Source organism: Mastomys coucha, unplaced genomic scaffold (genome assembly GCF_008632895.1).
Source record: "Mastomys coucha isolate ucsf_1 unplaced genomic scaffold, UCSF_Mcou_1 pScaffold11, whole genome shotgun sequence".
Classification (NCBI taxonomy): domain Eukaryota; kingdom Metazoa; phylum Chordata; class Mammalia; order Rodentia; family Muridae; genus Mastomys; species Mastomys coucha.
In genome coordinates this window covers 16,753,751-16,781,032 of record NW_022196893.1, presented here as the reverse complement: position 1 = coordinate 16,781,032, position 27,282 = coordinate 16,753,751, and the positions used below count along the sequence as shown (strand labels likewise).

General features: G+C 49.8%; 2 protein-coding genes across 7 annotated transcripts in view; one reads left to right on the top strand and one right to left on the bottom strand.

Moving 5' to 3' along the window:
• The window catches only part of Celsr1 (cadherin EGF LAG seven-pass G-type receptor 1), a 134,169-nt gene extending 126,622 nt beyond the window's left edge, over positions 1-7,547 (top strand). Inside the window, exons 26-35 of one of the 3 annotated variants that reach the window (XM_031352103.1) lie at positions 628-740; positions 1,143-1,222; positions 2,356-2,482; positions 3,040-3,165; positions 3,543-3,637; positions 3,899-4,002; positions 4,183-4,332; positions 4,783-5,013; positions 5,238-5,499; positions 5,688-7,547. In XM_031352103.1, coding sequence (XP_031207963.1) covers positions 628-740; positions 1,143-1,222; positions 2,356-2,482; positions 3,040-3,165; positions 3,543-3,637; positions 3,899-4,002; positions 4,183-4,332; positions 4,783-5,013; positions 5,238-5,499; positions 5,688-5,712 — 1,313 coding nt within the window. In that variant the 3' untranslated portion in view covers positions 5,713-7,547. Of the gene's footprint in view, positions 1-627; positions 741-1,142; positions 1,223-2,355; positions 2,483-3,039; positions 3,166-3,542; positions 3,638-3,898; positions 4,003-4,182; positions 4,333-4,779; positions 5,014-5,237; positions 5,500-5,687 lie in introns of all 3 variants that reach the window. The other 2 variants (XM_031352111.1, XM_031352095.1) reach the window with 2 other exon arrangements.
• A 1,694-nt stretch (positions 7,548-9,241) lies between these two features.
• On the bottom strand, positions 9,242-27,282 carry Trmu (tRNA 5-methylaminomethyl-2-thiouridylate methyltransferase). Of its 4 annotated transcripts, none has more exons than XM_031352061.1 (11): positions 27,103-27,282; positions 23,790-23,955; positions 20,876-20,982; positions 16,606-16,728; positions 14,213-14,385; positions 13,036-13,089; positions 12,895-12,961; positions 11,771-11,871; positions 10,195-10,339; positions 9,767-9,849; positions 9,242-9,649 (listed from the first exon to the last, which is right to left on the bottom strand). In XM_031352061.1, exons 1-11 carry the CDS (start codon positions 27,182-27,184, stop codon positions 9,497-9,499), a joined length of 1,254 nt encoding a protein of 417 aa, XP_031207921.1. In that variant the 5' UTR covers positions 27,185-27,282; the 3' UTR covers positions 9,242-9,496. The 4 variants fall into 4 exon arrangements, with proteins under 4 accessions (XP_031207921.1, XP_031207927.1, XP_031207934.1 ...); XM_031352067.1 differs by having other exon boundaries at positions 12,895-12,952; XM_031352074.1 differs by lacking the exon at positions 27,103-27,282 and adding an exon at positions 26,730-27,091.

The following is a 27,282-nucleotide window of genomic DNA, read 5'->3' as shown; positions in this document are numbered from 1 at the left end:
GGCCGGGTGGGAGGGGGAGGGGACGTGGAGGCTGGGTGCTAGGGGGAGGAGACGTGGAGGCCGGGTGATAGGGGGAGGGGACATGGAGGCCGGGTGATAGGGGAGGTGACAGCTGCCTCTTGTTCGACTGAGGTGTTATCTCTTTCAAGGTCAGGTGTCATCCTGAAAATACTAGAAAATTATTATTTGTTCCTTATTGTAGGCACCATTCTGGGGTCAGTGGAGGCCTCCCCTGCACCTCTGTTGACTTCTGAGCGGGAGCCGCCATTGCCTCCTGAGAGCTTTGCTATCTAGATCTAGACAGTTCAGAGACCTTACTCTTCAAAGTTAATTTATTTTTAAAAACGCATCTCCTAAAAAACTATCAAGATTATGTACAAGGATCCTCAGGTAGATGGAGTTATTAGCTACAGGTCCCAGCTGCCTCCTGGGTCACAGGAAGTAGCTAGCCCCTTATTTAGTTTAAGGAGTCCGGATACATTGCTCTCTGGCTTCTCGGATCTCTGACGAAGGTGTTTTGGGGGTCTCTGGGTGGTCCTGCCTGTCTGGCCTTAGCTCTCCGTCCGTGTAAGGTGGGGACCACCAAGCTCTGTGACCTTTGCTCTTCTGTTTCTCCAATATGCACAGGACTGGCTGTTGGCTTGGACCCTCAGGGCTATGGAAACCCTGACTTCTGTTGGCTATCCCTTCAGGATACCTTGATCTGGAGTTTTGCTGGGCCCGTGGGAACGGTTATAATCGTGAGTGTCGAGTTCCCAGACATGCCACTCAGGACACAGGGATCCAGGTGCCCCAGGCTCAAACGTTCCTGAGGGTGGCCGGGTTGGCAAGAAGGACATGCCTTGTAGTGACAGGCAGCAGAGTTTCCAGGCTGCTCTGGGAGCCTATCCCTCAAACCCCCAGGTTCTGGGGCTCATTTCATGCCCTGTAGAAGACCTCCATGCACAGGCAGCCTCGAGCAGCAGGCTAAGGCCTCACCACAGCATGGCCTGGCTTAACTCACCTGGGGCCAAGGCCTCTCACCCCCGCCCCACCCCCACCCCGCCCCCTGGTGTGGATGAAGATGCGTGTCTGGCCTGGGAGGATCATTCCAGAGACAGTGGGAAAGTCTTCTACCTGAAGCTGCTATCCTTGTTTCCTAGATGAACACGGTCATCTTTGTCCTGTCTGCAAAGGTTTCCTGCCAAAGAAAGCACCATTATTATGAAAGAAAGGGGGTCGTGTAAGTTGGGGCTGAGTGGGTGGGACGTATCATTAAGCCAACCCCACCAAGTCCTTCAGCTGGCCCCTGAGAACCCCCAGAGATAGAGAGTACATGTTGGGCAGGTTCCTGTGGAAGTGCCCATCCCCCAGCTGCCTGGGCTTTTAGCCACATACCGACCAGGGAGTCAGCCTGGGGGGTTAGGGCAAGCACCGGATCTCCAGGGTTACAGGTGGCATGGATGTGGGAGATGTGTTAATGACTAGCCAAGCAGGGAGGGGCTGACAGTGGGTTCAGGTCCTTAGGTAGTCTGGGCCATAGGAATTGGAGGAAGGAGAGGATCATGGGTAGGAGAGGGTCCTGAATTCAGAATCACACATACATGTTTGGTGTTGGGTGGCATGTTCAGGTAGGTGGACTGGGAATGGTCGTGGTATTGGGGCCTTAGGAGTGTAGGAAACCCCCGGATGTAGCCTATGATGGAGCTTGCAGGGTTTAGTAGATTGGGGAGGGGACCCATCATACCTCAGAATTAACACGGTATCCAAGACAAAAGGTGAAAAGAGGGACACTAAAGGGTACCAGCCCCCCAAAAGTACAGAAGGTAGGAAGAAGTAGCGTCCCAGTACAGAGCTTACAGCTTCCTGCCTGAGTCCGCTTCATCTCCAAGTCCCACTCTGACCCTGCATCACATGGCCACCAAGCTCTTCCACAAACCTGTGGAGGGGCTGTGCCATTGTCATCTGCTTTGACTAACAACAGGGTGACTGAGGCAGAGTGGGGGAGGTACTCGCCTGAGTCCCATGGTAGTCGAGGCTCTGTCTGTGTACCTCTGGCCTTAGCCACTCAGCTCTACAGTTTCCACATTTCACAGAAGCTAGCATCATGGCCTTGCACAGCAGAGCCATGATACGGGCGTATCGCAAGCAGTGGCTCGTAGTAGTGGTGACTCACGCTTTTTCTTTTCAATTTGTTGTAATTGAATTTGTCTTCTTGCGACTCCGTTTCTACCAAAATAACCCCTGCCTGCCTAGTCTCTGGTGGAAGCCAGGCGTGGGGTGGGTTTCACACACACACACACACACACACACACACACACACACACACACACACACACACTCCGCGATCTTGATCTTGTGTGATCCTTCCCACAGCTCCATGTTAAGGACTGCCTTCCTCTTGCTGCTGCTCGTCACCGCCACCTGGCTGCTGGGACTCCTGGCGGTAAACAGTGACACCCTGAGCTTTCACTACCTCTTTGCTGCCTTCAGCTGTTTGCAGGTAGGTGCAGGAGGAGTCGCCTGTGACCTCTGTCCCCAGGCAGTGGCAGTGAGAAGGCGGGGTAGGAAAGAAAGCCTCCAGTACTTGCACCCTGATTGGAGTAAGCCTGTGTTCCCCACCAGCCCCAGCCCTTCCCAGCCCTGCCTCAGGGGTTTTGAGTCTGTCAGGACTTTGTCATGGCTTGGGCAGGACAGAGCTTGGTCCCTGCTCCACCACTGCAGGGTGACCCAAAGCCCCTTGGTGTTGTCAGGGAGGAGTACCCTTTATGTTTCACACCAAGCGCTGTCTAGTAAGTTCATGACATAATGTTGGGGACCTCTGATGGTCCAGGAGGCTGTGACTGTTGTCTTGTCCAGGTGTCTCAGTGCTTATGGCCCTGCTGTGAAGAAAGAGTAGCCCTGCCTGGAGAGGAGGCCTGTGGTGGGCCTTGGGGCATCTTCTGGATGTGTCAGCCAGACTGCTCTGAGCTAGGCTTTCCTCAGTGGACAGCCAGGAGCCTGGTGGAGCAGCATCAGGACCCTGAGAGTCACACTGACCTGAAGCCCATCTCTCTCCAGGGCATCTTTGTCCTCCTATTCCACTGCGTGACTCATAGGGAGGTGCGGAAACACCTGAGGGCGGTCCTGGCTGGGAAGAAGCTGCACCTGGATGACTCGACCACCACAAGGGCCACTCTGCTAACGGTAGGTGCTGGAGTCCCTTCCAGTCCAGGCCTGGGAGCTGGTGGCAGGGTTGAGAGCTGTGAGGACCTAACAAACTATGCTCCATGGGCTTTGTATCTTAGCACACACCACAGGGCCAGATCATCCTGGAAGCGGTAGCCCCGCTTGCAAGGACATTGGAAGATGGGGCCAGGGCAGAGATCTATAACAACCAGAAGCAGTGTCCACAGGGAGTGAGGTGTTTCCAAGCTGTGTGGGCCAGGGAATGTTCTCCCCTTTGCTGCACAGCTCTACACTGCAGCCCTGTCCACCCCTCCCCCTGCTACCTGGGGGCTGCATGAAACAATGCAGACCTTGTGGCTTCTGCTCACCAGTGGCCTCCTTCCCTTCTCCACTAGCGGTCCCTCAATTGCAACAACACCTACAGCGAAGGACCAGACATGCTCCGCACCGCCCTGGGCGAGTCCACAGCCTCTCTGGACAGTACCACCAGGTCAGGCCTCCAGACTCACTATTTTCTTGGGGGCAAACAATGCCCTGCCTTGAACCCTGTGCTTCAGATGCCTGGTCTGCCCCATCTACCGGGGGAGGGTGTTTTATCTGTTACTGCTGTAGATAGAGCCCCAGAGGGCTGGGCTTAGAGAATCTTCCAGAGTCTCATGTGGCCTTTCATAGGAGATTGTCTGTGACACGGACAGCTCATCACTGTCACTCTGAGACAGTGTTGGGCCTACTCCACCTCTACCCTTTTTAGGGATGAAGGGGTCCAGAAACTCAGTGTGTCCTCTGGACCAGCACGTGGTAACCATGGAGAACCAGATACGTCCTTCATCCCTAGGAACTCCAAGAAAGCTCATGGTATGGTTCCCCCTGCAGGCACCAGAGTCCCTGTCACCTTCCTCCCCATTCTTGACCTTTCTTGACCCTCTGTCCTGTGAGATACTGGACTGTGTATACCCTGGAAAAGCAGTGGTGGCCTTGTGCTCGGAGTTGGTCGGAGTCAGGGCCTGAGCTCCTGACTCTACCCTGTCCCTGCAGGCCCAGACTCTGACTCTGACAGTGAGCTGTCCCTGGATGAGCACAGTAGTTCCTACGCTTCCTCACACACATCAGACAGTGAGGATGATGGTGGAGAAGCTGAAGACAAGTGGAATCCGGCTGGTGGCCCCACCCACAGCACCCCAAAAGGTATGCAGTGGAGACATACAGAAGGCCAGAGTGGCTGTGAACAGGGAGCTATGGTCACACCTCAACTCTGGCTATTGTCCCCTAGGATCTGATCTTCCCAGCAAAGTAACAGCCATACAGAACAGCTCAGATAGGGACATGAATTCCAGAAATTTGCCCATACCATCTGCTGGGCAGTGGCAGAAATTCAGGGGCTCCCACGGACTATCATTGTGGAGGGCTGGACAAAGCAGGCAGAGAACAGTCAGCCCATGGCTCTCAGTGTTGGGTACACATTATCCCAGGGTCCGAAACATCAAGATGTGGCTTCAGTGTCTCCATCTTTAGAGTATGGCCTTGCCAGTCCTGCAAGCCAGAGATGAGGTCAGGGTCACTCTTGGGGTCTACCAGGCCTGGGGTGTTATGGGGGTGTGGCTGTAAGTCACAGAATGTCAATCCTCATCACAGCAGATGCTCTGGCCAACCACATCCCAGCTGGCTGGCCTGATGAGAGCATGGCTGGGAGTGACAGTGAGGACCTGGACACCGAGCCCCACCTGAAGGTGGAGACCAAGGTCAGCGTGGAGCTACACCGGCAGGCGCAGGGCAATCACTGTGGCGACCGGCCTCCTGACCTGGAAAGTGGGGTCCTGGCCAAGCCAGTGGCCTTGCTTAGCAGCCAGCCCCAGGAGCAGCGGAAAGGTACCTCAGGAGAGCCCTGCTGTCTGTCCCTGGAGCAAACTCTCACCCAGCACCGAGGACAGAGGCAGGAGTGCTTGTTTAGCAGGTTGAGGGGGATTCTGTGGAGGGTTTGGGTGGGGCCTGGGCAAGTTGCTCATTCACTTGCTCAACGCCATCTGTCCCCAGCTGAGCCACTGCACCCGAGTCTCCCTGGACTGACTTGGTGGTCATCTCCCTTCTCCCAGGCATCCTGAAAAACAAAGTCACCTACCCACCCCCACTGCCAGAGCAGCCACTGAAGTGCCGGCTGCGAGAGAAGCTGGCCGACTGTGAGCAGAGCCCCACGTCCTCCCGCACATCCTCCCTTGGTTCTGGCGATGGTGTCCATGCCACTGACTGTGTCATTACCATCAAGACTCCGAGGAGAGAGCCAGGCCGTGAACATCTCAATGGGGTGGCCATGAATGTACGCACGGGGAGTGCCCAGGCCGATGGCTCTGACTCAGAGTGAGTAGCCTTGGCTTCCAGGGATCTGGGAGGGAGGAGCCACCAGCTTTCCCCATCCAGGGTCCCTAGAGCCCCCAGGCTTCCCCTCACACATGACTGGGAGTCTCTGCCCCTGCATGACTTTGGATTCATGCAGTTGTTACCGTCACTGACCCTTCCACACGCCTGGCAATTCTTCCCACACACAGAGGCAGTAATGAAACTTCAATTTGAACCATCAGGAAACCATGAGGCACAGTTAAGCCCACAGACTGCCAGTCAAGCCCTCAGACCTGAGACTGCTGCCTACAGGGCAAGCAGGCCCCTTGTGTGAGGGTCCCTGCAGTAGCAGCTGGCTCTGCGCAGAACGTCCAGACGGGAAGCCCTTGGCCCTCATAGGAGCTCGGGGCCCAGACTGCGACATAGTGCCAAAGCCACAGGCATGTCTCTAGAGGGAGATGCGGACTTCATTAAGGCTGGCAAAGCTCCGTCCTTAGACTGAAGACAGAATCCAAACTATGCTGTACAGGAGGCCCTACACTGAAGCTACTGAGCCAGAGCTGGACTTGGTGAATCGCTGTACCGGGCCCGTCAACTTGCCAAGATTCAGAGATACCAGACACAGGTCAAGGCCCAGCTGTCCCCACAGGCCTCTCCTTGCGGTACAAGCCGATCATCACCAGCCTAGTAGTGCCTCTGCAACAGCACCCCGTGTCTTAAGTTGCTGTTTAAAAATGTAAATACATATAAATCTCCCCTGGACTTGGGAGAGGATGGGAGTCGGTGTCTATTTAGCACCACTTTGACTCTGCAGACACTGGAGAGCCATGAGATGGCATCTCAGTACATTGCCCAAGGAAGCTTGCACAGTTGTACTTGAATCTGAGTCAACACAGCTGGCCCCAGTGCCCAGGTAGGGAGCAAATGGGCTGTGAAATTGACACAGCTTCTGCAGCTGCTTCCAGCCAGGGAGTGTGGGTGTTCCGCTGGCCTTTGGAGCACACAGCACACAGCACACAGCACATATGCTGTGTGTGTGCTCAGCTCCATGGATCCAGGACAGGGCTGACCTGTGAGGAGTGGGCTCCCTAGCTGATGTGAAATCCCGACCACTCTGTCACCCCCACCCTTTGTACCCACTCCGCTCCACTCCTGATGCAGTGAGGCTACTCTGGGGTCCTTCCCAGTCAGCCCAGTGTGCAGGGGAGAGTTTCTGCCATTGCTCCTGCTCCCGTGGCCTCTGAGTGCTCATGTTCGTGATTCCGAGGGAGCCCTGAAGTCTTCCACGCTGACACGTTCCTTCCTGCCAATGTTCTACTTTTTCAGACTCTAGGGCTCTCTAGGCAGGCAGGGGGTTTTCCACCCCCAGAATCTGACCAATTACATCACTTTGCTTCAAATGGCCAATTGTGCAAAGAAACAAAGCTAGAATGCCCGTTTTTTCAATGGTTACCAAATTCTTTTTGGAATCTCACACCAAGGACCGCTGTGACCAGCACACTGACAGCCTCGGTGCAGCCTAAGGGGTCAGAGCCTGGAGTTGTTCAGACACGTCTCCTTCAGTATGGACTGTTGTTTAAGTCAGGTGCCCAAGTACATGAGGTGCACAGGTGCTTGGAATGGAGAACCTAAATGAGGCGGTCGAAGACCACGACCTCTCACCAAGCTGTGCTCTCAGGAGTGCACAGGACTACTAATGATGGGCTGGTGAGAGGAAAGGCTGCAGGACATGGTCTGAGGTCACTCACTGCCAGGAGGCTGAAGGGAGGCCCAGATAGCCTGAGGATGGCACAGATACAAAGAACGCCCCAGCACAGGGGAGCCTCAGCCACCAGGAGGTGCAGCACTGTGACTGCTCACAATTCCACGGCCACCTCAGGAGGTGAAGTTTTTAGTTTGATCACAACTGTTATCAAAACAAAACCTATCAATTTTATGCTGTTTTTATGACCTAAGACTTTATAGATTCAACACTGGAGACTTTTAACAGGTGTATTTATTACTGTTCAGCACTGGATGGCAACACAGGTGAGATGCATCTATAATAAATTAAGATTTTTGGATTTGTACCCATGCTGTGTTGGATGTTTCCTGTTCCCACTGCCCTGCTCTCTAAGGTAGCATGGGAGGGACTGCTCAAGACAGCCTCAGGCCTCTCCTGGGATGCAGGTGGCAGGTCCATGGAGGACTGTTATAACTCTCTATTTATATGCAGGCCTGCCATGGCATGGGTGGACCTGCCCAAGTTTTCTAGTTCTTCAGTCTGTGTCTTTTTTTCTTTTAATTAATCAAATCTGAGAATTTAAAAAGATTTATTCTGTATTTCCATGTGTGCTTTTAACCACTGGGCTGTCATCTCTCTAGCCAAGGGGACACTGTAAAATTAAAAAACAAAACAAAACAAAACAAAACAGTACTTGGGTAGAGATCAGAAAAAGGCATCAGTGCCCTCAGGACCCTAACATTCTGCACCTGTCTGAGGCGGGGTCTCTCTCTGAACCTGGGGTTTGTGATTTTTTTTTTTTTTTGGTTGTTTGGTTTTGTTTTCCAGATGCCCCACTATTCCTTCTGTCTCTGCTCCTTCAGGAGATGGAGCTATAGGCCTATGCAGGTCGCACAACAGCTTATGTGGGTGCCAAGTCTAAGCTCCGGCAAGGATTGTTCGCCAGATCTCCAAATCCCCTCCACTCCCCTTTCAGCTGCTTTGTGCATCTGCCTTTCCTCCTGGCACTGTGGTGACGGACCCTGCGGGGCTGCTGTCCCACGGGTGCCTGAGCACTCTGGCTCTGCAGATGAGCACGTGCCATGTCTCTGCTCGCTTATTCTGCTGTCATCTACACTCTGCTACATCTGGGGAGCTTCTTACATTTTGTGTGTGATCTTCAATTTTACAATCTGGTTCTGCACTGGACCTTCTTTTCTGCATTCACCTTTCATCTACAGTGGATTGCTTCTAGACTCTCCGGTGCTGCATGCATCTGTAACCTCAGGGCTCTGTCTGGCTTTTTTTTTTTTTTTCAAGACAGGGTTTCTCTGTGTAGCCCTGGCTGTCCTGGAGCTCACTTTGTAGACCAGGCTGGCCTCGAACTCAGAAATCTGCCTGCCTCTGCCTCCCAAGTGCTGGGATTAAAGGCGTGCGCCACCACCGCCCGGCTCTGTCCGACATTTTAAGAACTCCAGTAGCACTTGAGTTCTTCTGAGCCTGGCCTGGTTCAAGCCCTAACCTAACAGACTGGTCAGCAGCCTGCCTAGGCTCCGGCCACTCCTGCTTAGGTCCCTCGATTCTTGTCCAGAAGGGTGAGTTTTCAAGACTTTTGTCCTTCTGTATTGTCTCACATCTGCCCAGGGTGGTGCTATCCTAGGGATAAAAATGAGAGTAGTGGGCAGGTCTCCACCTGGTTTTGCTGTACAAAAGAGCCAGCCTAGGCCTGTTACTCATGCATACCTCCAGGTAAAGGTCATCTTCTGGTGTGTTTTCCTCACACATATGTTCACTTCAAGCCAGTGCCAAGCTGACAGGAAAACCCTGGCATCCACCTGTCATGGGCACTGCCAGGGAAAGGGTTAACTCCCAGGTCAGAATTGACAAGGAAAGGCCTAGTGCAGATGACTCTGCCTTCCCTTTGTGGAGAGCTCAGGCCCCAGGAGGGAAAGAGCGCTGTAGCCCTTCCCATGCCTGCTGCACTACATGGTTGGAGGCTCTGTGTAAGGACTACAGCCACAGCAGTCTACTCTGGCCTCAGGCAAGCCCCAGACACAGTGGTCAGACTTTGACAGTTTTATTTAATGCTGTTCCTGCCCAGCCTCCTCTGGGCACTGTGGAAGAGCAGCTCCATCAGGGCCCTCAAGGCAGAGCCAGCAGCCAGCACATGCTTCTGGTTCCTGGAGCAGCAGCGCAGACGCTCCTTCCTCAGGCTGCCCTGGCTCTGCAGCCAGCCCGTCCATTGATTCTGGCAGCACCAAAGCCCATCAGTGAGCATCCTGCCAGACTGTTCTAACACCTCCTCCTTGGCCTTTGTCAGGATGTGGGGTGCGGGCCTGGGCTGTCACTGGGGACCTCGGGAGCCACTCTGGTTCTGTTCTTGCCCTTCTGGAGTGTGTAGGCAGATGGCCCTAATCGCAGGATTTTCCCGCTGCCGAGGCATTCCTCACCCTTGTAGAACACTGCAAACTGGAGAGAGAGGGAGGCTCACTGTGTGCATCTGACTCCAGGCAGAGCTGGAAGCCCTTGGCCAGTGAGAGCAATGTTTACCTCCCACTGGGTATCACCCCTCAATGCCCCACTCACCTGTCCCAGGGCAAGGCCCCTCACAGCCTTCACAGCCGTCACCCACACAGTGCCATCCTGATTGAGTGTCAGCACGCAGGGTACTGTGGGGAGAATCATGAGACGGGCGTGGGCCTGCCAACCACAACCCCTCCTCAGGAAAATGAGCAGCCTGTGGGTACGGGACACCCAACATCCTGCCTGCTGAAGGACAGGACCATGCCCTAAATGGCTCAAAGCTGACCTGGTTATGGGCTGACACCTCAGTATAAAATATACTGTAACTCAACCCCTCATACTGGGACCCTGTTTCCCAGCAATTCTGAAGTTACAATATTAATGACAGGGACTTTCCAATGTACTCAAGGGAATATTGCAAGTGTACAGTCTCTCTGGTTTAGCTTAATCTGACCCCAGGGAGCTTAGCAACAAAGGCTCCACCCAGTCACCTAGTGCCATCTGGTGGCGGAATCGGAAGTGGCACTCCATCATCTTGTCTCTGACCAAGGTGGCAGGTGGCTCCTCAGCAATCCAGTGTACCCGGTTGGTCCTGAGCAGGTCCCTGTAGAGAGCTGGGTGGTCCACCTGGGGAGCCTGAAGAGCAGAATACAGACGTCCTTGAGGAGAGCAGCCCTCCCAGAGGTCCTGAGTTCAATTCCCAGCAACCACATGGTAGCTCATAACCATCTGTAATGAGATCTGATGTCCTCTTCTGGGGTATCTGAAGATAGCTACAGTATACCTATATATAATAAATGATTGGAAAACAATCCTAAGGGCACATCCATAACTAACTATAAGCCAGCCCCACTCGTGTCAGCCCACATGCAGAAATCCATTTCATCAGCTTAAGGCTTTGTTTCTCACCCTGGTTTTCAGGTGAGAAAAGGAAGGAGAGAGAAGGGATGGCCGTGAGGCAGTAGCAGGGGCAAAGGTGAGCCCCCACCTCTGGCCACCCCCCACCATGCTCTGAAGACGGTTTTGTGTTCCTAGAGATGTAGGTCAAACCACTGACTGAGCTCTTTGAAGAGCCACAAATCCTATCAGCAACAACTGGCTGAGGAAAGCAGGGGCTGAAGGGTGCTGGCCCTACCTAGCTGCATGCTTCCAAATGTGCAAGGCTGGCCTTGCATGGGCAGTCATCACATGCACGACTGGTTCACGACTGGTTCACCACTAGTCTCTGCACCAGAGAAGTCTGTGTTGCCTAGGGAAGCCACGTCTCCCCGAGGCAGAAGCAGAAGCACCTGAGACACCTGGGCCCTTGACTCAGTGACCCTTCTGGCTTTTCTCAGCAGGTATCCCTGAGGGCTTATGCTTAGACACTTAATTCAAGCCTGAGCAGAGATTTCTCATGCTGCTCTTCTGGGAAGATGTTTGTGGCCTATGCACCTGTGGATCCTCTAGTGTCTGACGGCACTCGCTGGCAGCTCAGCCTGCCCCGAGCAGGGTTCTCTCACTCTTGTACTCCTGGTAGCTGGATTCGATGACTCTGTCAGGGTTGGGGGGCTACTGTATATGCACAGGCAGGATGCCAGAAACATCTACTCCTGTCCCCACCAAATTCATAATCCAAAATATCTTGCTACTGTCAACATCCCCAAAGCCCTCTTAAAGAATTTCTGCTCTCGAACCTAGGACACACCAGAATGGCTCAGGGTCGCATGTAGCCAAGGGCATAGCCTGGTCCTAGACTAACTACCTCAGCCCACAAGGACTTCTAGGACTTCATGGAGGGGTGGGTGGGAGAGCTGTCTGGGCACGTTGACTACTTCCTCTCCATGAGAGGCCTTAGCAAGTTAGCCACTCTGAGTCTCATTGTCCTTTGATTTTCTAGGAATGGGTGCAATGACTGGTGCACTGTCAGTTATAATAGGAGCCTAGTGAGTACTTTGTTTGAAGGCCTATTACCTTACACCTGTCCCAGGAAGCTATAGAGGGCAGGCCTGCTGCTCCAGGCTCTTAGCAATGCCAGTACTGCCCATTTGATTGGAACGCTGAACAGTGAAAGCCAACCTCACTCACCACAAGCACGTCACCCTTGGTGCCATCCTTCTCCACCACGTACCAGGGCTCTCTCAAGCCGCTGATCTTAGCTCTCTGGCCCAAAGTGTACAGGAACCAACCTATGAAATAGTATTCCAGAGGGCGCATCTCAGCTCTCACAAATGGGAGATTATGGATTGCTATGAGTTATGGATTGCTATGAGGCGTGCTGACTTCAAACTGTAATTCTCTTGGCTTGAAGGGCTCTTATCCCTAACTATACACCTGTGTACAGCCTGCCTCGGGTTCAGTGATATGACAGTGACTAGGATGGTACTGAGCCTGGCACAAATGCCAGCTCTTTCATCTGATGGCTCTGACCACCATGGGGCTACAGCCCTCAAAGTAGGCCTTGTGCTTACTGAGCCCATTCCTTGTATCCATACCACACATCCACCTCGTGCATGGCAGGCCACCTGCTCACCAGATTTACCTCCACAGGAATGCATGTGCCCTGGCAGAGGCAATCTGGCAGGATTCACGCATCTCCTAACTGCTGGATGCTAGGAAGAGCAGCACTGTCTCCAGCCAGGTCCTCTTCTCCAATATAACACCCAGTTCAGCTGGGTCTCTCCTTACTACCAGGGAGCCCTGCTCCCTCCACAGAGGTCATGCATGGTAAAAGAAAAAAAAGTGTCCCCTGTCCTTCAGGCTAGTCCCACAGATCAGATTAGACATCAAGTCTCAGGAGGCATGTCACCTCTGTTCCCATCTAAGGGCTGTGAGCACTTGCAACTGCCTCTGCCCTCACTCTGCACAGTGCAGTCATGGTGGTCTGGCTCTGTGATTATGTGAATGGCACCCATATGCTCCTCAGTCACCTGGCTATGAGGTCAGCTACACTTTCTCAAGAGCACTTCCTACAGTCTCCCATGGCATCAACACCTTACTTTTAGTAATGTGTCACAGACAGACACTCGCTCACCCCAGCTCTGAATCTAGAGATTAACACCAGTGTTCACAACACACACAACACTCCTGTCAGAGCGACTGCTCACGAAGCATGTACCCACCCCAGGCTCCCCTCACGTCCTTAATGAGCCCTTCATGGAATGGACAGGAGTTAGCCCTGGTCTTTGCTTCCCAGAACTGGCCAGACTCACCTTTGTGTGTGCCCAGAACTGTATTATCCTCGATAGAAATAAACTTTCCAGGCCGAGGCTGCAAATACTGGAAGATAGGTTTCATCACTACTGGAGACCCAGGCCCAGAGCAGACAGCCACTCATGTCAGACGACACTCACCTGAAGAAGGAAATGCTCCAAGTTTCTCTTACCAATGAAGCAGATACCCATGCTCTGGAATGAGAGGAAGGCCAACATGATGTGAGCAGAAGCCAGGAGGTGAACCAGGGAACAGGGAGCTGGTCTGGGCTAGGAGGGGAGAGTGCAGGCTGTGTTGCAGGAGGCTCCAGAGCTCAGCAGACACACACAGAACTTGTGGGCCTAGAGAATGTCCTGTCTTTCCAAATTTGGCTTCAAAGTAGATGCTATCGTGTAACACACTGCATCATTTGCAACTAGACTGTTAGAAAACCCATGAGCAATTCAGGAGAGCAACCTAGACTGCTCAGTGCTACCGAGCCAGGGACCAAGGCAGAAGCAGGAAGCAGGGCCAGGCCAACTCAGGGCAGCGGGGAGTCAGGGAGAAGACTGGCTGTAGCAGGCTAAGCCCTGCACAGCCCAGACAAGAAACTGACCGCCCCAGGACTGTTCTGGGCAAGCAGCTCTGCAATTATTCTTCAGTGTGTATGTCTCTCTATAACAAAGGCCATGAGACCAGGAATCTCCCCAGAGATTGCAGTGACTCCCTCCCTCAGTTCCTACCATGGAGAAATTCTGTCAACTGAGCAACAGGGAAGACATAGAACAGGCAAGTGACATTCTTTTTGGCAATGTGGACTTGCTGATAAAAGGCACACTATGTGTGTTCCCAGAAACCTGGTGTAAGTAATGACTACACCTGAGCTAACCTCCAATGAAACCTTAACTACCGGGGCTTCTCACAGGTGCCCAGCTCTCCCTTCACAGGGCTTAGCATGGTTTCCAGGATGCAGGTGTGTGATGGTCCCTTAGGGAGCTGAGAAGGCAGGCATGGACTGTTACCGTATCCTTGGAAAAGCAGACTGTGTACAGATGGCTGTAGACTCCTGCCTCATGGGATGGACTAGCATGGCTGCTCCCTGCCCACACTCTCTGCCGGCTAAGCCAGCTACTATGTCTACAGAGAACAGTCAGCCACAGCAGGCACAAGAGGCAGCAGGGAGGAGAAGGGAGGCCTCAATTGCTCCTCACCTGCAACCATGCTCTGTGGCTTGGCCCAATGGGGCCCTGGCATAGGGTCTACAGAGCCAGCCCTATGTGTACCATGACAACATGGATGCAAACATCCATGAATCAGTGGCAAGCTGCTCACTCCTACCTCTCTCTTCTGAAGCACATGATGGAGTCTATTCTCTGCAGCTATTTTCTTTACAAAATCTTTTGTTAACTCCCCCAGGGGGAAGATGGTTCTTCTCAGGGCATCCTGGGAAACCTGGCTGAGAAAGAAGGTCTGGTCTTTAAAGCTGTCAGCTGCTTGGAGAAGTTTTACGGCTGCCAAAAGTAAAGAACAAAAGTCATTGCTGGAACACAGATAATGACTCTTTGCTTTAATGCCTTCTGTGTGAGCAGTTACCCCAAGTCTGCCAAAAGCAAAACCCAGCTCAAAAGACTATGGGAGAAAAATACCAGCATGGCTAACGCACAGCAAACTCTGGCTCTGAGTTATTTACTGGGAACAATACAAAACTTGTCGATTTTACATACAGAAATCTCTCCCTGCTGGTAATTTTGACTATAAGACTTTCAAACAGTAAACACTCTGAGAAAACAGTGCAGTGAGAAGCACCAGTCTTAATAACTCTAGTCACAGCTGGGACTGGACAAGACCGCCCATCCAGAACCACGCTGACCTAGCGCCAACAATTGTTAGTTGCCTAACAACTGCAGGTGTGAAGTGTGCAAAGAAACACACCAGGCTTTGGCCTTTGGCCCAGCCTCGGTGGAGACTGCTCCGTAGAACGCGACTCCTTGGTGGAAACAGCTTTGCTCACGTCCAGACCAACACATTAGCAGCCCTGCTGTAGTCTCTAACACTCTCCACATAACTGTACAGAATTCTTACTGCATATACACAAGTGTGAGTGACATTGGCCCTGGTGACTTTCGAGCCTGAGAAGGCGACCAGGTAGATTTCCTAGTCAGTCCTTTCCACTCATGTCTGTGAGCTGGTGGGGCTGATGGGCAGATCTGCTCCCCTCTGCCCCCACATACAGTACTAGGAGACATCCCATTAGTGAAATTCAGAACACTCCACACACACCAGCTCAATTTTGTGTGTGCACAGGCATTTGAGAGTTTGTCCATGTCAGTACACACATGTGGAAGTCAGATGACACTCTCAACTGCTGCTCCTCAGGCATCACACACTTTCTTTTGTGAGATGGTCTCTCACTGGCTCAGAACTCACCAACTAGGCTAGACAGTCTAGCGTAGCTCTGCCTCCCAGCATTGGGATTATACGTCCATGCCACCATGCCTGGCATTTTCACATAGGTTCCAGGAATTGAACCCCATTTCCCCAATTCCACAATTTAAACCCTCTGCACACACTGTATAGAAGCCAGCAGTAAGCACTGTACTGACTATGTTTCCAACCGCTGTCTTTCATGTCTCCTTGTAATGGAGAATACCCCCATGGTTACAGTGACAACTAAGGGCTGGCGGAGATGACAACGCAGGCACTGAAAGGCTGTGCTGTGGACTGACCTGCCTCCAGTTTCTGTCCTGTTACTTTGTCAAAAACAATGCACCTGTTTGCTGACATAGGGCTACAGTTCAATCTGTCTCAAAACAAAATGCTCTCTCTTTTTTTTTTGGTTGAGTTATTCTGTCCTGGATTCTTTTGAGCTTCCCAAGTGCTGACATTACAGGTATGTGTACCACATCTACCTTCTGAGTTACCTTAAAAATCACTGAGAACCCACGACTTTAAAACAGAAAGCTGGTAACATTACCAAATGTGCCATAGAGGGAAAGAGCAGGACAGAACTACATCTCCAGAGATCATTTGTTTCTGGAACCCTGTTACTCTATCTGTTCCACCAGGCACTGTACCATGTTCACATGAAAAACAGCTGGTTACATGGTCAGGTCCCCAACAACTACAGCCATCCCCGAGCTCGAGATCTGTTCTGCATGATCCACTTGTACGATCCCCTAGGACTCAGACCAGAGCCACACAAACAGCTTTGGTTTGCCTAAAATGCACACTGAAAACCAAGACACTATGAAACCACCACAGGCAAGTCAGTCAACACAGTGCTTGACTGTTTGAGGAGAACCAGAACAAGTGGGGGGCAGACTAAGGTGAGCAGGTCCTCGGCACGAGCAGATGTCCCTATTCATGCCAGGAATAGACTCCCATCTGCTCGGGACCCGTTAAGACTATTCCCATTATCACTGCCAAAGATTTTCCTAAAGATTTTTAGAAGTTCAGATTATGGACATGTAATAACCTAGATGGTAAGTTTCTGGTTCACCTTCCTCAGCTCTCACCCTGGCTCCCAACTAGGACATCTCAATGCTCAACCACAAGTCCTTGGGGAAGCAACCCTGCTCTGCCTGTGCCTTTGCAAATTTGAACTAAATAAACCTGCTCGTTGGGAGAGCTGGGGCTGGACGAGGGCTGGATGTTCAGGCCCTGCTCCTGCCATCCTTCTAAGTATCCTGTGCTCACAGAGGTTACAGTTCTGACCACACACGCGAACTTACGGTTTCTGACTTCAAATCGATTTCTGAACAGCCCGTCAAGCTTCTTAGTGTGCTTTTGCTCAAAGACTTCCTCGTCTTCCAGGGAGGTCCTTGCATAGTGGCCAGTGGCAACGGCATCTGCTCCTGGAGGGTTTTCAAAATACAAGGATCCAGTGTGAGGCTCCCTGGCAGTGGTACTAGTTAGGTTTTGAAAACTTGACACAAATTGGAGTCACTTGGCAAGAGGAATCCTTAAATTAAGAAAATGTCTTGGGGCTAGAGAGATGGATCGGTGGTTAAGAACACTGTCTGCTCTTCCAAAGGACATAGGTTCAATTTCCAGCCAGCACTCACATGGCAACTCGCAACTATCTGTAACTCCAGTTCCAAAGGATCTGACACCCTCACACCAATGCACATAAAATAAAATTAGCTGGGCAGTGGTAGTACACGCCTTTAATCCCAGCGCTTGGGAGGCAGAGGCAGGCGGATTTCTGTTCGAGGCCAGCCTGGTCTACAGAGTTGAGTTCCAGGACAGCCAGGGCTACACAGAAAAACCCTGTCTCAAAAAACCATAAAAAAAAATAAATAAATAAAAATAAAAAATAAAATAAAATGAGTTTTTAAGAATCTCCATCAAACTGGACTGGCCTTGGGAAAGTGTGTGTGGCATTTTCTCCTCTTCTTCTTCTTTTCCTCCTCTTCCTCTTCTTCCTCCTCTTCTTTCTTGAGTCAGGGTCTTTGTCCTGAAACTCACTATATAGACCAGGCTGGTCCTGAACTCTTCCTGTCTCCCAAATGCTAAGACTAGTGGCGTGTGCCACCATACCCAGATTGTGGGACATTTCCTTGCTAAAAGAAAACAGTCCTGTGTCATATAAGAAAGCAGGCTGAACAAATCAGTAGCACTGTTCTTCTGTGGTCTCTGTATCAGTTCCTGCCATGGCTTCCCCTGATAATGGACTTTGATTGGGACATGTGAGCCAAGTAAACCTTCCCTAAGTTGCTTTTGGAAATACTTTTTAGCACAGCAATAGAAAGTGAGCTAGGATGCCAGCCTACATAAAGCAGCATGTAGAGCAAGCGCCACTGAGCCTGCACAGAGGCCTGAGAGACAGCTCACTAGGCAGGCAGGCAGGCGGGTGGGAAGGCAGGCAGGCGGGCAGGCAGGCGGGCTCCCTTCAACTCCTAATGTGAGCTAATAGAACCTCACATCTTTAAAGACCCTTTTCAAAGTCAGACTCAATCTGCTCACTCACTCTTGTCTTATGCACATAAAGATTTAAGTACAAAAAAGTTGTTTTTACAACACTAAGGAAAAACTGAAAACCAAAATATTCAACAGCAGGAGAACATGGGGTGAATCCTGATGCTGCAGCCAGGTGGGAATGGCACTTACAGAGCATTGACTGATAAGAGATAATGTCCACCGAGGAGGTAAGCAGAGGAAGGCAACTATACCATACCCAGACTTTGGTTTTTTTTTTTGGTTTCTCAAGACAGGGTTTCTCTGTGTAGCCCTGGCTGTCCTGGAACTCAGAAATCCCCCTGCCTCTGCCTCCCAAGTGCTGGGATTAAAGGCCTGCGCCACCACTGCCCGGCCATACTCAGACTTTTAACTTCTCTCTGGAAGGTAGCCGATTGGGCAGAGCATCAGCAGGGGCAAAACTTGGTTTTGCCACTGTAAAGGTTGCTTGGTATTAATAGTATTTACTCTCTTTGATTCTTAGTTATACTGGGGCCAGCAGCCAATGGCTTCCTGGGAATTATCACCTTTTCTTAATAGGGGAGCTCTCCAGCTAAGCTGGGTAACCCTTTGTGAACCAGAGAGGAAGGAGAGGAAGAGAATTAAGATCCTTTACACAGCAAACTTGTATAGACACCTACACATTCAGACACCCACACTCTGGCCAGGCCCAACCTTTTGACTCAATCAACTCCACAAGTATTCATGCATGCTTCCATACATACATATTTACCTACCTACATACATACAGACAAACAGACATATACATCTGGATAGATGGATGGATGGATGGGGCAGAGCTCCCTAAGCCACCACACCACACCGTCTTTCTTTTCTCTGACCTTTTTATACCCTTTTAGACAAAATTTTCTTTAGAAAATTACCTCATTGATAAAATGTTACACAAAATGGGAGTTATGGAAGGATGTCGGTATTATATTCAAAGCAGTATTTCATTCTCCTTATATGCCCACTATAAGTTCAAAGCAACAGTTTAATATGGCCTTGCCTTCTAGCTCATACCTGTGGCTTCATCCTTGGACCTGAATGCTTTTTCCTGAACACAAATCTGTCCCATGCCTCTATCTCTTCTTAGAGTAATCACTGTATTTCTTAACATGCAGCCTTTACTTACTATTATGAGGAGCAGACACATGCTATCCTTGATTCTAATTTGATTTTATTACATCTTTCTAGTAAAATAACTAGAACCATCTCTTAAAACCTTCCTGCCAGGCGGTGGTGGTGCACGCCTTTAATCCCAGCACTTGGGAGGCAGAGGCAGGCGGATTTCTGAGTTCGAGGCCAGCCTGGTCTACAGAGTGAGTTCCAGGACAGCCAAGGCTACACAGAGAAACCCTGTCTCAAAAAAAAAAAAACAAAAACAAAAACAAAAATAAAACAAAACAAAACAAAAAAAAACCCTTCTTCCTAAGATTATTTGAATCAAATCAGGAATTCTATAAAATCATTAATTCATCTAAATAGCATTAATTCATAAAAGTTCATCTCTATGTTCATCTGCAGGAAATCTGCTCAATGGGGCAGGCTAATGGCCAGGGATTATTATACTAATTTAATAATGACAGGAAATGCATAGCAGCTGCAAGAAGCAGTCCTGAGATGAAGTCTCTCTGGGACCTTGCCTCATAGAGGTCCCATTGCAGACCATGCAAAAGGCAGTGGGCCCCGTCTGGGAAGGCCAGCCGCTAACTGTAGCCTGTCCTAGCTGGCTCCTGATAGACACCCACAGACTTACTCCTTTGATTCTGAAGATGTAGATACGCTGCCCCTCCTTCTTCACTGTCAGTAACTTTTAGTAAATGTGCATTATTCTATCATCTGGAAGGACCACTCAGTATACTTACTCCCCTGTCCACCGTGAGCTCAGGTCCACTGCAGGAGGCTGACTCAGACCTGAGCGCCTGGACTGCTCGCTAAGCCAGGAGCCTTGAATTAGTGCTGATGCAGAGCACTCAACTAGGCCCTTCAGGACACAGCACTGCATCTTCTACAGAACATTTCCGTAAGGACCATCGGCTACACTACAAGAAGTGCAGGTCCTTCTAAGAGAAACCCTAGCACCTCAGAAGCCTGGGTTTGGATGTTTGACCCTCAGATGGGTTCTAGTGAACCCAGAATAGGGACCCAGAGAAACAGGGAACCAGGTAGGATGTGACACAGATTACACCTAGGGCCACTACACATCATAACCTGGCTGGACCTCAACACACTGCATTTAAAAGGCTAGGTGTCCTGGGCTCCTGCGGCCACACTCTAGACAGCAATGACTCTCAGTTTAAGAGGCTAGGTGTCCTCTGGGCTCCTGAGGCTCTAGATGGCACTGATTCTCAGTTTAAGCAGTATTCACTTTGACAGTGTAGTGAAATGACACACAAGCTCTTGGGTCCTGGCCTACTGCTCTGTGAGTACTCCACTGACTCCCATCTTGTGTTCTTCTGGCTGTGGCCAGGATGGCCTCCTGGCCTGCCCAGGTGCCTGCCTGCCTGCCTGCCTGCCTCCTTCCTTCCTTCCTTCTGTCCCTCCCTCTTTCCTTCCTTCACTGGGACAGGGTTTCACTATATGGGTCAGGAGGGCATAGAATTTGCTATGAAGCTTGGCTGGCCTCAAACACACCACAGTCCTGCCTCAGAGCCTTGGCACTGCTAGGCTTACAAGTGTATGCATCACCTTGTTGGCAGGCATGCTCCACATCCCAGCTGACACAGGTGCCCCGCAGGCTTGCACCCCTGCTGTTCTCCTCACTGATGAGCCTTCTACTGACTAGATCTGAATCCTACTTCCTGAGAGTCCTCAGCTGCCACCTTTTAGCCTTTAGGTTACTGGCCAAACATGCCTTCTCTCAGATGTGCCTACCCATGGTGGGGCACCCTCTCCTAATGGTCACGCTGAACAAGAAAGTTCGTACTTCTTCAGTGAGTACTTCATTTAGAAAGGCAAAACTGTACAAGGTTCTGGCTTCTTCTGGCTGTGTTTGAAAAGCTATGATTTTAACAAGCAAATGAAGAAATGTCAATTCCTTACCAAGATTGTCCACAGCATAATGATAAAAGCAACTGAACTTGATATGCTTATTGCAGTTGATGTCGGGGTTTGGAGTCCTTCCTTTCTCATACTCATTCAAAAAGTCACTGGAATAAAAGAAAAACCCTCAGATCTAAGTGATACATTCCGTAAAAGCAAGTGAGTTAAGATGCTTGTTTAATGTCCAATTTCTCGTTATTATTCCAAAACTGTACTTTAAGGCCACATGAGAGCTTCATTATCAAACCATTTTCTACTATGTCAACTGACTTCTTAGAACTCACATGCTTGAAAGAGATCGGCCCCCATAGTCTCAGATGCTTGAATACTTGGTCTCTGTGATGGTGTGTATATGCTTGGCCCGGGGAGTGGCACTATTAGGGGATGTGGCCCTGTTGGAGTAGGTGTGTCACTATGGGTATAGCCATTAAGACTATCATCCTAGCTGCCTGGAAGTCAGTATTCTGCTAGCAGCCTTCAAATGAAGATGTAGAACTCTCAGCTTCTCCTGCACCATGCCTGCCTGGACACTGCTATGTTTCCGCCTTCATGATACTGTACTGAACCTCTTGAACCTATAAGCCAGCCCCAATTAAATATTGTCCTTATAAGACTTGCTTTTGTCATGGTCTCTGTTCACAGCAGTAAAACCCTAAGACAGTCCCCAACTGACAATGCTATTCGTACAGGCTTAGGAGGTGTGGCCCTCAGGAGAAAGTGTGTCATAGGTGGTGGGTTTTAAGGTTTTAAAAGCCACATGCTGGGGCTGGTGAGATGGCTCAGCAGGTAAGAGCACTGACTGCTCTTCCGGAGGTCCTTAGTTCAGATCCCAGCAACCACATGGTAGCTCACAACCACCCGTAATGAGATCTGACGCCCTCTGCTGGTGTGTCTGAAAACAACTACAGTGAATTTCGCCAGAATGAGTGGAGCAAGTGGGGCCAGCAGAGGTCCTGAGTTCATTCCCAGCAGCCACACACATGATAGCTCATGGCCATCAATACAGCTACAGTGTACTCATACCTATAAAATAAATAAAATAAATCTTTAAAAAAAAGAAAGAAATGGTGTGTGTATAAAAAATAAATAAAAAAATAAAAGCCACATGCTATTCCCAGTTCACTCTTTCTGCTGTTATGATGGCTTTTTTCTTTTTTAAGATTTATTTATTTATTTCATGTATTGAGTACACTATTGCTCTCTTCAGACACACCAGAAGAGGGCATCAGACCCTATTGCAGATGGTTGTGAGCCACCATGTGGTTGCTGGGAATTGAACTCAGGACCTTTGAAAGAATAGTCAGTGCTCTTAAACACTGAGTCATCTCTCTAGCCCCATGATGGATTTTTATCCCCTCTGAAAAAAACTCTATTAGTTGGCTTGGTCACAGTGTTTTGTCATAGCAACAGAAAATACCCAAAACACTTGTAAATGGCCAGGCACTGTTCTAGAACCTTGTATGACTTCAACTTATTTCGATAATGTTACTGGCAGGTATTGACATTATCCTTAATTTGAAGATAAAAAAACCAAAACTTAGAAAAATCAAATAATGCCGGGGAGTGGTGGCACACACCTTTAATCCCAGCACTTGGGAGGCAGAGGCAGGTGGATTTCTGAGTTCAAGGTCAGCCTGGTCTACAGAGTGAGTTCAAGGACAGCGAGGCTATACAGAGAAACCCTGTCTCAAAAAACAAACAAACAAACAAAAACAAAATCAATTAATTGTCCAAGGTCTTCTAAGTGTCAAAGTTGAGACTGAGGCCTATTTAGGCAAGGGTGACCCACAGTGAACATGGCCTGCTGTCTCTGACATGTGCAAGGGCTTCCAAGCATTGTCAGGATTCACCAGAAACTAGCCCTAGGTGTCTTTCTCTATAGGAATAAGTGGCTAGCCCGTTCACCACTGCTCTCAGACCTCACATAACAGCTGTTATTCAAGCCCTACTTGAAGCTGCTCAGGCCACTTCTCTTCCATGAGGCTGCCAGACCACACTCCATGCCACACCACAACCCAGGGCATGTCCTCTACCATCAACACCTCTGGTAAAGAGTCTATCACCCTACTAGACAGCCAGTTCCTACAAATCAGGGCCATGCTCTACTCTCAGATTTTACACATAAGAAACATAACACAGTGTTTGATTTGATTTACAAGTTTTACTGGCTATTTCTTGTTTTCAAAAGGCAAGGGCAGTGTCTCACAAAACTCTGCCCTTCAACTCCCTGTCTTACCTTGTTTTCTATTGCTGTAATAAGGATCATGGCCAAGAGCAACTAGGGAAGGAAAGGGTTTATTTGGCTCATATGTCCTGGTCACAGTCTATCTTTATGGGGAGTCAGGACAGCATATCAAGCACGGCAGGAACCAGAGGCAGACGCTGATGCAGAGGCCATGGAGTGCTGCTTACTGGCTTGCTCAGCCTGCTTTCTTACACAGACCGGAACCCCCTGCCCCCTGGTGGGCTGCGTGCTCCCACATCTATTGTTAATCAATAAAACAGCCCACAGACTCACCTTTATTTTCTCAGTTGAAACTCCCTCTCCTTACATTACCCTGGCTTTTGTCAGGTTGATAAGGAACTCCCACAGTACATGGGGACTGAGTGACACTCATCTCCCCACTTACACACAGTACACGGGGACTGAGTGACACTCATCTCCCAGCACCTTCTGGGGAGGTCTCAGCTTTCACTCCTCCAGCCATGGTTCAGAGAAGCATTAGCAAAACCTCTGGCAGGTAGGAATTATGCAAAGAAGGAGTGTGAGGGTGCTGTGGGCCAGGTCCCCGGTGCCCCAACTTCAGCACAGCCTTGGCCACCTCTTAGAGAAGCACTGACTGCTTCCTACTAACCTCCCCTGGAAAACCTGCACAGCCTGATAAACCCCACCTGTACACTGGCCTGCACTCACCTGAATACATCATTCCAATACTCCTTCACATAGGACACCTGGTGGAAAGGGATGTCTAAGATCTGACAAACTTTATACGCATCTTCACAGTCCTTGTCAGCAGTACATATGCCCTGCTCATCCAGCGAGTCCCAGTTCTTCATAAATACTCCTGTCACCTGGTAACCTGAAGAGAGAAGTTAGGGTAAAAAGCAGGCACTTCAGTGTTCCAGGCAGTTCTGATACATCATACCCTCCCCAACTCCAATGTCTCTGAATATTTTGAATGGCGGCCCAAGCCTGTCATGTGGCCTAGGGTCTGGCTTACGTTTTAGTGTAATACCTGTGGGCACATCTTCCCTTGAGCCCTCATCACACTGGTACTGGTAGGGCCCCCATCTTCTAGTACATTGTGCACTGAAGTTGTCTGTGTCCCCAAAGTAAAACAAGTTTTCTCTCATGTTGTGTCTCTACGTACATATTGATACAATGTATATCACACAGCAGGGGTCTATCAGATGTATGCTGAATGATTGAATGGCCAGCAGAAACTCAGTTTCAATGCAGTACAAGCTACCATCTAGCCAGATATGGTAACATATACCTAGGATTTCAGTATTTGGGAGGCTAGGGCAGCAAGATACTGAGTTTGAGGCTAATCCCAAGCTACATATCAAGATTCTGGGGTCTGGAGAGATAACTCTGGGATTAAGAGCACTTGCTAATTCTCCAGCAGACCCAGTTCAATTCCCAGCACCTAGATGGCAGGTCACAGCCCCCTGTAAAGCCAGTTCCAGGAGATCTGACACCTTCTTCTGGCCAGCCTTAATACCAGGTACAGACATGGTGCATAGACATACATGTTGGCAAAACATCCATACATACAGAGTTTAAAATATTTTTAAGATAATCACTGTTCAGTTTTTTTGTTTTCGTTTTGCTTTGTTTTGTTTTCTGAGACAGGGTTTCTCTGTATAGCCCTGGCTGTCCTGGAACTCACTCTGTAGACCAGGCTAGCCTTGAACTCAGAAATTCGCCTGCCTCTGCCTCCCAAGTGCTAGGATTAAAGGCGTGTGCCACCACCGCCCCACTTGTTCAGTTATTTTTAAAGTAAACTCATTTTAAAAGTTATCCATTTACTAAGACTTTTACATTCTAAGTCATCATATATAAAGACAAATTATTGAAATTTTTTTAATTATTGGAATTTTATCACGCAGAGGGTATACCTCCAGGGGAAAGCCCATACTTAGCACGGGTGAAGCCCTGGGTTCAATTCTCAACACCAAATATTTAAATTAAGGTGTTGGCTATTCCACAGGGCTCTACCATCCATATATTTTATGATCTATCTTCTCTACTGTGACAAACACCCAACCAAATATCACATAGGCCAGCACTGGCCCTCCAGTGTCTCAGAAAACTCATTGGTGTTCACCCTGCATCAAAACCCTGTTTCTCTTTAATAAGCTGAATGTAAGGAAAGTCAGGGCATTGTATTAAAAGCTTCAAGTGTTTGATTACTGCCCCTTTCCAAATTCCAGGGATTTTACTGACAAACAGTTAACAAATAAAATACCACACTCACTAAAAGTCACACACAGCCTGGAATGGACTGAGGCCCTCTTTTGTGTCTGGAGGCACCTGACTGTGCTCTTCTGCAGAGATGAACCATGCTGGGCTCAGCTCCTGAGCTAGTCTTATACTTCACTTACTAATGCAGAGATGGCATAATGCCCTCCTGTGTCCCAGGAGCTAATACAATGCCCAGAAGAGCCCAAACCTCACAAGCTTGTAGCATGAACAAACTCCACACAGAGCTGTAGAACCCCACCCGACATTCCCAGGCTACATTTACCTGTCAACTGTCTCACAGAGACAAGACCCACATGCACAGGGCCAGGCACTCAAGGACTTGTCAACTTTCTACAGACTGCAGTGTGGGGCCTCACCTCTAAGAGCCCTCAATGCCAAAATGAAAGGATGTGTTTTTCCTCTGATACCATCCATCAGTTTCTTCCATGAAAAAAAAATCCAAGGAAGTGTAAAAGTAAGAGATGTAGCAGCCTGAGAGGAGAGAGCCTTTGTTTCGGCTAGGTTTCCTCTGTTACGATAAATACCATGATCAAAAGCATCTTGGAGAGGAAAGGGTTTATTTAGCCCTAATGGTCAGTCTATCATCAGGGGAAGCTGAGGCAGAAACTCAGGTCAGGAACCTGGAGGTGGGAATTGAACTATAGGTCATAAAAGAACACTGCTTACAGGCTTGTTTCCTTAGCTTGCTCAGCCTATTTTCTTATACAACCTAGGACCACCTGCCCAGAGATAGCATTATTCATAATGGGATGAGGCTTTCTACATCAATTACTAAGAGAATGCCCCACTGACTAGACTATAGGCCAGTGTGATGACATTTTCCCAGCTGAGGTTCTTTCCTCCCAGAGGACTCAAACATATGTCACATAGTTTTAATGTGGCATAAAATCTAGGCAGCAGCTAATCTCCCTTAAGTAGTAAAATGATAAATCTGAAAGAACAATGTCAATCTACACCATTTCCCAAAGCTAGTTACAGTCCTCATTGGAAACCTTCAAAGACTCACACTGTCTACTCAACATTACCCCAAATTCCCTAATACCGTGTCAGCTTCAGTAACTGGGGATTAACCCCACTACATCCTATTCTGGCCTGCATTGTCTCTGCTGATTCCTGCCTGTGTTACTGCAGCCAGTTCTTTGTCAAGAAATGCTACTGGGCTTCTGTCTTCCTTTCTCACACGTGTATGTTGTGGCTCTTTTACTCTGTCATAGCAGCTGTGGTTATAAAAGAATTCCTCCTGCTTTCCGACATATCTCACATTTCATAGCTAACCCTTCCAATACATACTATATCATTTAATCTTTCAGGTCACCACAAATTACGGGTCATCCCATTTTACTGAGGGGTGCTTAATTAACTTGCCCAAGTCCAGGCTCCTTGCCCGCGCCTTTGCACCGCACGTGCCTCGGGGAAGGTGATCCGCGGCTGAGGCTTCACTTAAAAACTGCCTGGTGAATGCGGAGAGGTTGAAATGAGGTGGGGCCACACCGCAGGAGGAATTTAGGCCAGTAGTTGGGATCAGATCCGAACCCTAAGGACCCATGGAACTACGTCTAGAAGTCAGGAAGAATTGTTAGCTGTTCAGAGTGAAGTCTGTCATCCAACGAAAGAAAACACCGGAGTGATTTTGTCAGCAGAGTTGGCGGTCCTCGACTGGAGGCCCGTGGAGTCTGCAAGAGGCCAGGCCTCAGACCAGGCCAGGCCTCCTGTTCCCAGTGAGGAACCCTGGCCTCACCTCTCCGCCGCAACAGCAGCGCTGCCACCGCGCTGTCCACGCCGCCAGATAGGGCGCACACGACGTGCCGCAGCGCCGACATCAGGCTTCCCGGCAACTCCTACCAGCAGCTTTGTGGCTGCGTCCGCACTACGCCGGAAGTCCCAGCCTCGGGGGGGCGTCCTCACTCTCCACCCGGCT

Bases quoted from the DNA above. Each gene is read 5' to 3' on its own strand.
- Trmu (XM_031352061.1), bottom strand. From the start codon at position 27,184: ATGTCGGCGCTGCGGCACGTCGTGTGCGCCCTATCTGGCGGCGTGGAC. The intron at 11,872-12,894 runs GTGAGTCTGGCC...ACTATTTCATAG, and splicing joins AGTTCTGGGCACACACAAAG to GTTGGTTCCTGTACACTTTG. The intron at 10,340-11,770 runs GTGAGTGAGGTT...TCTGCTCTTCAG, and splicing joins CCAAGGGTGACGTGCTTGTG to GCTCCCCAGGTGGACCACCC.